The sequence below is a fragment of the Xenia sp. Carnegie-2017 genome, unplaced genomic scaffold (genome assembly GCF_021976095.1).
Source record: "Xenia sp. Carnegie-2017 unplaced genomic scaffold, XeniaSp_v1 HiC_scaffold_22, whole genome shotgun sequence".
Classification (NCBI taxonomy): domain Eukaryota; kingdom Metazoa; phylum Cnidaria; class Anthozoa; order Malacalcyonacea; family Xeniidae; genus Xenia; species Xenia sp. Carnegie-2017.
This window is the reverse complement of record NW_025813485.1, coordinates 12060990-12074026: the sequence shown is the minus strand read 5'-3', so window position 1 is coordinate 12074026 and position 13037 is coordinate 12060990. Positions and strand designations below refer to the sequence as shown.

Here is a 13037-nt window from a genome sequence, read left to right as displayed (position 1 = left end):
TAGACCGTTAGAAAGGTTACCGGTTATCGACCTTCGTCTAACAAAGTAGATTGCAAACAGCATTGCGCATAAGCCTAACCATGAAAGCACAGGCGTGGAAAAATCCATGAAATGTACATGTGCAATCGTGTTGGTTCCAGCTAAATCAAATAGTTTTAGAACTATACAAGCCGACGGCGACTTACCTTTGATAGCACGAGCAGAAATTCACCAATTTTTTATTCTGTCTTGTTACTTAAAACTTCTCATTAAAAGAATCACGCGAGAGAAGACTTACTATACAATTACTATAAGATCAGTGTCCACAAACAAGCTTTTATAGTTAGTTAAACAGTCTATGTCGTAATTGAAATGAGACCCATTCTATTATTAAATTTCTTTTCTTAGTCTGATAGGTCCGCCTCGTCTAGGAAAAAATATTCACCCAAAGCGTTTTCCATTGTTTTTGACCACCTTCTATCCTTTAGCTTCCCTATCATGAATACCTAATCTGCCCATTTCTTCTTCGTTCGTAACGTCTGTTTCCTGCACAAACATGCCCGTTGAAGTCAGCAATCACCCACCTCTCACCAGTGGTGCTCTGTATCACTTCATCTAGCTCACTCTAGAACTTCGGATTCTCTTCTGATTCACATATTACCTGTGGGCCATAAACACTTACTACATCAAATATTACACCTTTGATTTTTAACTTCAAGCCTCTAGAACATATTAACAAGCTGCTTCTTCACGAAAAATACAACTCCATTTCTCTTCCCATCGGCAGCAAAATAATACAGTTTGAATCCTGCTCTACGAAATTCTATCCGTGTTGTCTTTCCACCAGGTCTCTTAAACTCATTAGATATCTACTTTTCTCCTTTACATCTAGTCCAATTAGTCTCACAGCTCCATCGTTTAAAGCCCTGCACTCAATGCTAAACTTTAGCCTCTCCTCTTCTTTTTCTGCCTGCGAATGCGTCTTCTCCTCTCTTTCGGCATTTTGGCCTGGGAAGGACATCGCCAAACTATTATCCTTTCTAGGTATGAGAGTTTGACAAAGGTCAAATGTGTTCCATCATTGAAGATTATGAGCCAATTGAAATATAAATTGAGGGCGTTTGTAAATAAATATATAAGATGTCATATTAACTTAGAATAATAATCACAACACGCAGATTCCATAAATTCTAAGTTGTATTTACAATTTATAATTGAAATTATTTTTAGTGGCTGAAATTATGTAGAGTTGCCTGAAAATGGGAGTTGCCATTAACGTCAGTCTTAAGGTCTTCATAAGAAAGTCTTTTTCTATAGTCTTTGATCCAAGTTGTACGTAATTACTTTTAGTAGCAGTCGAATGATCGATGTTTGTAAACTTATGTTCCCTACAAAACCAATATTCACTTCAAAATACAAAAGCGCTTAAAATAATCACATGATGTACTTAATAATTCGAATGTCAAAATTAGCAACAAAAATGGCAGAAAGTGGCCACATGACTAATACAAGAATCGGAATTTTCTAACAGAAGAACAGTAGATGTCCATTATTGTCGTTGTTTCTACAACGCATGCGGAGAAATAAAGAAACAGTGATCAACAAAAACTAAATTGTATCACAGGCCGTTTGCTGTAGTATACTATCAATTTTTCTTCCTTCTCATTTACAATTGATAAGTTGATACAAATTACAAAGGCGTAATTATTCAGTGTGCTATAACAAGCTTCACTGTCAAAAATGTCCATGTCCTTAATAGAAATGATATGACGCATTCTAATCACATTTCGTTATATAATGATATCGTTCTTTCTGTCCAAGAATTTGATCTTCCATAAGATTGTTTATATAATTTTTAAACTCTATCCGTATGCAGGTGAAAAAATAGCAAACCATTGATCGAAAGATGCATTAGGGAGACCGTTTGTTGTTAAGTAATAGATATCCCCAAGGTATCTACCATCTAGAAATTCCATCAACTCTTTTGCTTTTGCATTCCGTCCCGTTGGGCTGTCGACGATGACAGAATTCGATCGTGAAAAGCCGTGATCGTTGATATCTTCGAAGACACTTTTTATAAGGGATTTTCCTACTTCGATGTCTTCGCAATAAAGTGGACCAAGTTTGTAACCTTCTTCAGGGAAGAAGGCTAATCTCACAACAACGTAGCCTAAAATTCTTCCATCTTTGTTGAACGCTACTCGGGCATGCGTACCAGGCGAACCTAACCACATTCTCAAAAGTTTTTCTCGTGTGTATCCGAACACTTTGTTGTCATAAACGAGCACGTCGTGCATGTTATTTACATCGATATGATTCAACTGAAAATGGCTTGAATAACCTTGAAGTTTGTCTAAACTTCTTCTTACATTGAGATCGTAAATGCCAACTGGCCATTGACAAACAGCACCAAACATCTTTTTAGAAATTCAACGTGTGAAGCTAGAGCGTACCACACTTTTATTGTACTTCCTGGCTCTTCATCATGGCGTTCTCTCATAACTTGTATAATACTTTCAAAGTAGCCCAGTTTTCGATACTCTTTGTGGATGATGAAAGAGCCGAAATGCATAACGTTTGAGCCATATTTTACTGCGGAAATTGTTGCAACAGGTTTCTTTTGTGACTCCACAACATATATCGAGGCATGCTCGTGTTCTAATAGGCAATCAACATCATTTATACAAGGTCTCCATCCTTCGTTTGCCAAAGTTAACTGGTAAAAGTGTTTAAGTAACGTCGATGTTCTCTTTACCATTCGTAAGTTGATCATCTTGCGCACATATGAATACTTATACGAAACGAATAACTTGACATCCACCTTCCACAGCAAAGACTGTCCACAGCAAAGGCTTCCACCACATGTATTTGACTTCTTTTTTGGCTATCATGTTTCATGAAGACGCATATCTTTTAGAAAACGTTGATCAGACGTCATGACTAACGTTTACAAATTCTATGCAAATGTAATCGATGTTCTGCTTGACCTCTATATGACGTGGATTTTAAAATTTGAAATTTGCCATATTGGTTATGGATTATTGATAAAAATTTTCCGTAAATATATTGCTCATATGCAAAGTCAAATGTCAATTTTTTTTTGTCTGTTATTGGATAATGTCCGTGCAATGAGAAAAATGTTCAAATAGTCATGTTTTTAAACGAGCATATTGACAGACGCATGTGAAAACTGAAATGCACAGCATAGATTCTTTGTATAACACAATGCAATTTTTTCTCACGTCTAAGTTAAACTTCATAAATGCCTAGACTATACAAATGCGATTTGTACACGCTTATTTTTATCGCTTGATATTTCCATTGTGAAAGCAGTATCGTCTCCTAGTCTTGTGACAATTTTGCTTTCTGTAATAAATTCTGGCCTCAACGCCGTTTTTCGGCTTTGAAAGATTGAATGCTTCGACCACATTTAAAAGGAAAGTTTGTTTGTACATAGTTATAGCGTTTGGTGAAAAAACATACTTATAAATAACGTTAACCAGACGTCATTATGACGTTTACAGCGTTTTGGGAATGCAAATGTCATGTGACATAATGTTGCGTACGTGACATAAATTCAACGTAAACAAACAAGTCAAATTTGAAAACCAAGTGCATTTACGTTTCTTTGAAAAACTAACCATCTCTTATCGATACTTGGCCAAATTTTAAAATTTGCTGAGTTACAACTGTTACTGTATAGGTGTGGATTATTGATGTAAGTTTATTGTAAATATGTCTTGGCTATATATAAATATATAACAGCAATGTTAAAGGTCAAATTTTTTGTCGCACATGGCTTGCTCGTGCAATATTCATAGCATAAGTTGATTGCAATATTGATTGCATCTGCAAACTTTCTGTAATAAATTCTGACCTCGACGCCGTTTTTCGGCTTTAAAAGACTGAATGCCTTGACTACATATTTAAGGTAAGTTTTGTTTTTCATAATTTTTATAACGCTTGTTGAAACACCATACGTGTTTGATAAAGTTGACCGGACGTCATTATGAACGCTTACAGCGTCTTGGAAACGCAAACTCCAAGACGCGATTTTTGCGCATGACGTAAATTCGACGTCTATTGAAGAAGACAAATCCAAAAACAAGTGCATTTGTACTTTTTTAAAAACTATCGTTTAACGATATTTGTCAAATTTTAAAAAATTGCTGAGTTTTAACTGTTGCTGTACAGGTGTGTATTATTGATGTAAGTTTATTGTAGCTAAATATTTCTTGGCTACATATAAATATCACAGTATAGGTATTATATAGTATTCTCACTCTCGTCGGAACCTTTGTACTTTTTGTCCTCGCGCATTTTGGCAGTAAGGAAAGAGGAGTGAGATTGCTGAGATTTGTACTACAGAAATGTGATTTTTGCAATTAAACGTCGATATTTTTGCGTTTTTGTCCACCGATTGGCTTTAGCTGAATAAAATAGCTGCTTTGAGGATATATATTGCTTAATTCTATTCTTAGTTCCATATTTTTCTCCAAGCACTTATGATGAAACTACGCAGTATTATCCTCAAAGTAGTTCTTGTACAAAGATAAAGCCGATCGAAAATCGAAAATCAAAATAGCGTGTAAGAAAGTGGATTTTTTAAAATCAGCAATTGTTATAGGGTTTCAATGCTGGTACTGTAGAACACTTAGAAAGGTTATTGGTTTTCGACTTTCGTCTATCAAAGCAGATTGGAAACGAACAAAGCGCATAAAGCATATGAGACCTACATTAGCAATCAAGATACAAGTACAGTCTGAAATACAGACATTAAAAATCCACGAAATTTATAAATACAACCATGTTGGCTCCAGATTAAAATCAAATAGTTTTAGACCTACAAGCCTGGCTACGGCGACTTTGGTAGCTCGAGTAAAAATTCAAGAGTTCATAAATTATTTTTTTATTATTCAATTAAAACGACTCATGAAAAGGATCACGTGAGAGATCATATAATTACTATAAGAACAATAATCAGTGTCAAATAACAAGCTTTAATAGTTAAACTGTCTATATCGTTTTTTAAAATGAGATCCATTCTATTATTACATTTCTTTTCAAAGTCTTGATATTATTGACATTATACTTATATAGACATTTAGGAAGTTTTGTTTATTTGAATCTCCGTAAGTACAGTGCTCAATGCGTAAGAGGAGAGCATAAATATTGATAATAATAAGAAAATACACAAAAACTACAATTTCATCCCGACAAGCACAAGCTTATAATCAAGCACATGCTTTTGTATTCATTTAAATATTATCCCCTGAAGAGTGAGAAATCACGAAACAGGCTTGTCGGGATGAAATTGTAGTTTTTGTGTATTTTCTTCTTATTATCAATATATAGACATTTATGTTTACATTATACTTATATCGACATTTTCATTGTCTTTTCATAATTTATTTAAAATGAGACCCATTCTTTTATTACGTTTTTGTTTTCATTGTCTTATCGCTCCATAACACGATCTTCCGTAAGAATTTACATATAATCATTAAACTTTGTCTGTATGCAGGAGACTACATACAAACCATTGCTCGAAAGATGAATTAGGAAGACCGTTTGTTGTGTGGTAATACATACACCTAAGATATTTACCATCAAGAAACCCAATGTCAGCTCTTGCTCTTGCATTTTTTAGTTGCCGTTCGTTATGATTATTGTGATTATAGACAATCTTGAAAACACTCTAATAAGCGATTTTCCTTCTTCGATTCCTTTGGAATAAAGTGGACCAAGTTTGTAACCTTCTTCATGAAAGAAAGCTAATCTGACAACAACATAGCCTAAAATTCTTCCATCTTTATTAAAAGCTACGCGGGCATGCGTCCCAGGTGAACTTAATCACATTCTCAAAAATTTTGCTCGGGTGTATTTAAACAATTTGTGACTCTCTCTGTCTTCTTATCACATCTCTTACATCTGACATGAATTTTTAACCCTTGTCCTTGGTACCTTAATCCATTGAACATTTTTTTGTCTTTATTTCTCCACTTTTTACTCTCTAAAGTGTCTTGATATCTCTACCTTGCGAATCTGTATAAGGCATTCTCTCTTTTTTCCTACCAAACTAATTATACAAGTCATCGTACCACCTTTGTTTCACCTTCTTTACCACGTTTATTTAACCTTATCATGTTTCTTCTTTCACTCCTTCTTACTCTCTTGTCTTCAGTCCCCTCGTTAACCCACTTTTTTCTGGCAACTTTACGACCTTTTTCTCTGAAAACACTTCTGCACATCTTTATTCCACAACAAGTCTCTTTCATTATTGTTTTTTTCGGTTTTCATCGAGCATGTTGTCTTTGTTCTCCTTATCTTCCTAACAACTTTAACTATCCTAAAAACTGCCATTTTGTGCTGTATGATTACACTCTTACCTGCCCATAGATATAGTAGATTATATCTAGAGATTACTGACGAGCCGCCATATTGCGTGACATCCATGATAAATACAAGATGGCGTGGGAACCGGGCAAAAAACAGAGTCACTATAGGGCAATTGATGTTTTCGCAATTTACTTCTTCTCATTGTTTTCAAACTCTTCCGATGAAGTTTTATTGAAACAAATCTTTATTTCAAGTGTTTTGAAACCATATTGGACAGTTATAATTGAAATACGGGTGAAAATATCGCTTTCGAAATATTGTGTAAATTGGTCGTTATGTTGTCTCAAGTCGTTTGTCCACTAAGAGAAACAGATTTTTTCAGCTTTAACTCCCATACTGATTTGTGGCGCATCGGAATATGTTATATTGACAATTTACAGAAAGATTGGGGAATCAATCTGAATATTTCTGACAAAAAAGCGACTTATTCGAGAAAGCACTCCCACTGTACTCGTACCAGGGATGGCATTTATTCTTTAATCATTTTTTCTTTAATCTTCTTTAATGATTAAAGATTTGAATCAAAACTAAAAATTGTCTTTAGTGTTCCTTATTTATGCTCTTACGTCTGAAATAGTGTTTATCCAATGTCACATTAAAATATTAAATAACAGCGTATTTTCTCCGTGGTTCACTTGTGCATTCACTATGTAATATGAGGTTGTCTTGATGAGAATACAGAGCTTGGTGACTTGTTAAAGTCTCAAGATGGCGGCAGAACAAAGTAAAAAATTTATATTTCATATTTGCATTTTAGCACTATTGAATATTTAGCTCTGGAATATATATTTCCTTCTTGACAATTTGTTGGAAATTTTGTTAAAGTTTTAGTGGTTTTCTCGAAAAGTTTTCTTTAATTGTCTTTAATTGTCTTTAATTGAATTAAAGAATAAAGAAAAAAATTTTTCAAAAAAACCTTCTTTAACCATCCCTGACTCGTACTGATATGTGAGATTCAAACACGTACAGCAAGATTGAGATAGAATGTGCAAATAAAAATGCTGGCTATGGCTGAGATTATTATAAGATATAGCTGTGAATAAAATATATGTGACTTTTATGCTTATCATACTTAGTTATAGTATATGTTTTTATTATGCTATAGCTACAACACCATCTATGATACCAGTTGTTTCCAATGGCAATACAATTTTATAACTACAAATGTCTAAATTGCATCACATTATTAACATGCAACTAATGACTTCTGACAAAAATTGTATCATACTGCTCAGTTGGTTCATTTTATGACACTTACATACAAAGATAAGTAAACTACTGATATTTCTTTGTTCAATACATGACAGCCCCAGCAACTGCCAACTGCTCTGTTGTAAGTGAAAGCATGCTAGCTGAAGAGACACAAAATGTTGATAGGAGAGTTGTAGCATTATTAAACAGTTCCACTCTTTGGCATGATGATGTACTGACCTATATCAGTGGATACATATCCAAGAAAATTACAAGTTGCATCAAGTGTGCTGAATGTGCAACTGCCTTAACCATAGAGAATGATGACCAACCTCTCATACCTGACCACTCATACTGTCATGAAGGTTCATTAAAGTCAAGCTTAACATCTTTCAAGACCTATGGCAAGCTTACAAGTCCATCCTCCTCATTGGTAAAAGTAGTAAAAGCAGCAGATAAAGCCCTTCGATGAAGATTACTTTTCCCATCTTTTTGTATGTATTCAATATCATGTATTTCAATGTGGACGAACAATTATGGGAACTAAAGCAGACGAAATCCGTTTAGTTTGGTAGACAAACGCCTCGAGACAACCAAACGACCAATTTACACAACACTTCGCAAGCGATATTTTCGCCTGTATTCGAATAATAACTGTCTAATATGGCTTCAAAACATTATTAATAACGCTTTGTTTCCAATAAAACTTGATTCGAGAAGTTTGAAAACACTGAAACGAAGTAAACTGCAAAAAACAACAATTGCCTAATACTCGCCTTAAGTTTTTTGCCCGGTTCCCGCGCCATCTTGGATTTATCATGAATGTCACGCTGCCGTCTTAATAAGTCTTATATTACGTCACACTCGTCAGCGATCTAGACCTACTATATCTATGTACCTGCCACTACTTTGCAATCACTAATATCATTGAGATTAAATCTTCATATGTCTATCTCTTCAAGACAGAAATAAATTCACCACATGGCTAATACAAGAATCGGCTTTTTCTAACAAAAGAGCAACACATGGCCATCATGTTTGCTGTCTCTACGACGCATGCGGGTAATAAAGAAGCAATGATCAACAAACACGAATTTCATCACAGGCCGTTTACTGTAGTATAGTAACAATTTTTCCCTTCTCATTTACAATTGATATGTTGATACAAATTACAAAGGCGTAATTATTCAGTGTGCTATAACAAGCTTTACTGTCAAAAATGTTCATGTCCTTTTTTGAAATGATATGACGCATTCTAATCACATTTCGTTATATAATGATATCGTTCTTTTTGTCCAAGAATTTGATCTTCCATAAGATTGTCTATATAATTTTTAAACTCTATCCGTATGCAGGTGAAAAAATAGCAAACCATTGATCGAAAGATGCATTAGGGAGACGGTTTGTTGTTGAATAATAGGTATTCCCAAGATATTTACCATCCAGAAATTCCATCAACTCTTTTGCTTTTGCATTCCGTCCCGTTGGGCTGTCAACGATGACAGAATTCGATCGTGAAAAGCCGTGATCGTTGATATCTTCGAAAACACTTTTTATAAGGGATTTTCCTACTTCGATGTCTTCGCAATAAAGTGGACCAAGTTTGTAACCTTCTTCAGGGAAGAAGGCTAATCTCACAACAACGTAGCCTAAAATTCTTCCATCTTGGCTAAACGCTACTTGGGCATGAGTACCAGGTGAACCTAACCACATTCTCAAGAGTTTTGCTCGTTTGTATCCGAACACTTTATTGTCATAAACTAGCACGTCATGCATGTTATTTACATCGATATGATTCAACTGAAAATGGCTTGAATAACCTTGAAGTTTGTCTAAACTTCTTCTTACATTGAGATCGTAAATGCCAACTGGCCATTGACAAACAGCACCAAACATCTTCTTTTGAAATTCAACGTGTGAAGCTAGAGCGTACCACACTTTTATTGTACTTGCTGGCTTTTCATCATGGCGTTCTCTCATAACTTGTAAAATACGTTTGGCGTAGTCCAGATCTCGATACTCTTTGTGGATGATGAAAGATCCCAAATGCATAACGTTTGAGCCATATTTTACTGCGGAAATTGTTGCGACAGGTTTCTTTGTGACTCCACAACATATATCGAGGCTTGCTCGTGTTCTAATAGGCAATCAACATCATTTATACCAGGTCTCCATCCTTCGTTTGCCAAAGTTAACTGGTAAAAGTGTTTAAGTAACGTCGATGTTCTCTTTACCATTCGTAAGTTGATCATCTTGCGCACATATGAATACTTATACGAAACGAATAACTTGACATCCACCTTCCACAGCAAATACTGTTTCATGAAGACGCATATGTTTTAGAAAACGTTGATCAGACGTCATGACTAACGTTTACAACTTTCATGCAAATGTAATCGATGTTCTGCTTGACCTCTATATGACGTGGACAAAAATTAAAGAAGAATAGTGCACTTTCGTATACGTTTTCTGAAGAACTTCTCGTCGTTGGTCGATATTTGCCATATTTAAAAATTGCCATGCTGGTTATAGATTATTGATAAAAATTTTCCGTAAATATATTGATCATATGCAAAGACAAATGTCAATTTTTTCTTGTCTGTTATTGGATGATGTCTGTGCAATTAGAAAAATATTCAAGTAGTCATGTCATTAAATGAGCAAGTCTAGTTTGCATGCCCTTTTAAGATTTCACTTTAGCCTTATATAACAAAGACTGCTGTGAGACTGCTGTGCTTATATAACAAAGACTGCTGTTATTATGTAACAAAGACTGCTGTGAGAAAAATAACAACATATTGATACACGCATGTGAAAACTGAAATGCACAGCATAGATTCTTTGTATAACACAATGCAATTTTTTTCTTCACGTCTAAATTCAGCTTCATAAATGCCTGGACAATACAAATGTGATTTGTTCACGTTAATTTTTCTCGCATAATAATTCCATTGTGAAAGCAGCATCGTCTCCTAATCTTGTGACAATTTTGCTTTCTGTAATAAATTCTGGCCTCAACGCCGTTTTTGGCTTTAAAAGATTGAATGCCTCGACCACATATTTAAGGCAAGTTTTGTTTTCATAATTTTATAACGTTTGTTGAAACACCATACGTGTTTGATAAGGTTTGACCGGAAGTCATTATGAACGTTTACAGCGTCTTGGAAACGCAAATTCCAAGACGCGATGTTGCGCATGACGTAAATTCGACGTCTATTGAAGAAGACAAATCCAAAAACAAGTGCATTTGTACTTTGTTAAAAACTATCGTTTAACAATATTTGTCGAATTTTAAAAAGTTGCTGAGTTTTAACTGTTGCTGTACAGGTGTGTATTGTTGATGTAAGTTTATTGTAGTTAAATACTTCTTGGCTACATATAAATATCACAGTATAGGTATTATATAATGTACTCACTCTCGTCGGAACCTTTGAACTTTTTTGTCCTCGCGCATTTTGACTCTCTCTGTCTTCTTATCACATCTCTTGCATCTGAAATGAATTTTTAACCCTCGTCCTTGATGCCTTAATCTATTGTCTTTATTTCTCCACTTTCTACTCTCTAAAGTGTCTTGATATCTCTACCTTGCAAATCTGTATAAGGCATTCTCTCTTTTTTCCTACCAAACTAATTATACAAGTCATCGTACCACCTTTGTTTCACCTTCTTTACCACGTTTATTTAACCTTATCATGTTTCTTCTTTCACTCCTTCTTACTCTCTTGTCTTCAGTCCTCTCGTTAACCCACTTTTTTCTGGCAATTTTACGACCTTTTTCTCTGAAAACACTTCTGCACATCTTTATTCCACAACAAGTCTCTTTCATTATTGTTTTTTTCGGTTTTCATCGAGCATGTTGTCTTTGTTCTCCTTATCTTCCTAACAACTTTAACTATCCTAAAAACTGCCATTTTGTGCTGTATGATTACACTCTTACCTGCCACTACTTTGCAATCACTAATATCATTGAGATTAAATCTTCATTGGTCTATCTCTTGAAGACAGAAATAAACTCATCACATGGCTAATACAAGAATCAGCATTTTCTAACAAAAGAACAACACATGGCCATCATGTTTGCTGTCTCTACGACGCATGCGGGGTAATAAAGAAGCAATGATCAACAAACACGAATTTCATGACAGGCCGTTTACTGTAGTATAGTAACAATTTTTCTTCCTTCTCATTTACAATTGATATGTTGAAACAAATTACAAAGGCGTAATTATTCAGTGTGCTATAACAAGCTTTACTGTCAAAAAATGTTCATGTCCTTAATTGAAATGATATGACGCATTCTAATCACATTTCGTTGTATAATGATATCGTTCTTTTTGTCCAAGAATTTGATCTTCCATAAGATTGTTTATATAATTTTTAAACTCTATCCGTATGCAGGTGAAAAAATAGCAAACCATTGATGGAAAGATGCATTAGGGAGACCGTTTGTTGTTAAGTAATAGATATCCCCAAGGTATCTGCTATCTAGAAATTCCATCAACTCTTTTGCTTTTGCATTCCGTCCCTTTGGGCTGTCGACGATGACAGAATTTGATTGTGAAAAGCCGTGATCGTTGATATCTTTGAAAACACTTTTTATAAGGGATTTTACTACTTCAATGTATTCGCAGTTTGTAACCTTCAGAACAATTTTGTAAGCTTCGTCATGAAAGAAAGCTAATATGACAAAAACGTAGCCTAAAATTCTCCATCTTTATTGAAAGCTACTCGGGCATGCCACCCGTTGAACCTAACCACATTCTCAAAAGTTTGCTCGTTTGTATCCGAACACTATGCTGTCATAAACTAACACGTCATGTTTTTTATTTTTATTGATTTGATTCACCTAAAAGTGGCTTGAATAACCTTGAAATTTATCTAAACTTCTTGTTGTATTGAGATCGTAAATGCCAACTGGCCATTGACAAACAGCACCAAACATTTTTCTTAGGAACTCTACTTGTGAAGCTGCAGCGTATCACACTTTTATTGTACTTACCGGCTCTTCATCATCTTGTTCCAGTATAGCTTTAGGAATATGCCTCCCGAAGCCCAGGTTTCGATAGTTATCGTGGAGAATGAAAGAACCCAATTGTAAAAAGCTTGAGCCATATTTTAGGGCTGACAATGTTGCAAAGGGTTTTTTTGTGACTCCGCAACATACAGCGAGGCTTGTTTGTGTTCTAATGGGCATTCAACATCATCTATACAAGGTCCCCATCCTTCGTTTGTCAGAGTAATCTGGTAAAATGTTTAAGTAACGTCGATGTTTTTTTAGCATTCGTAAACTGATCATCTTGCGCTTAGATGAATTGTTATATGAAACGAATAACATGATATCCACTCTCCACATTCAGTAAACACTGATTGCCTTCACCATATATATTTAAGTTGTTCTAATTATTATCATGTTTCGTGAAGACACATATGTTTTAGAAAACATTCACCAGACGTCATTTTTTAACGTT

At 34.9% G+C, this 13037-nt stretch overlaps 2 protein-coding genes across 2 annotated transcripts; both read right to left on the bottom strand.

Moving 5' to 3' along the window:
• Positions 1-1158: 1158 nt before the first annotated feature.
• On the bottom strand, positions 1159-2841 carry LOC124446174. Its single transcript, XM_046997000.1, has one exon. The coding sequence runs from the start codon at positions 2394-2396 to the stop codon at positions 1842-1844; it is 555 nt and encodes a 184-aa protein (XP_046852956.1). The 5' UTR covers positions 2397-2841; the 3' UTR covers positions 1159-1841.
• Positions 2842-8706: 5865 nt separating this feature from the next.
• Positions 8707-9664, bottom strand: LOC124446173. Its single transcript, XM_046996999.1, has one exon. The coding sequence runs from the start codon at positions 9619-9621 to the stop codon at positions 8911-8913; it is 711 nt and encodes a 236-aa protein (XP_046852955.1). The 5' UTR covers positions 9622-9664; the 3' UTR covers positions 8707-8910.
• Positions 9665-13037: the final 3373 nt, after the last annotated feature.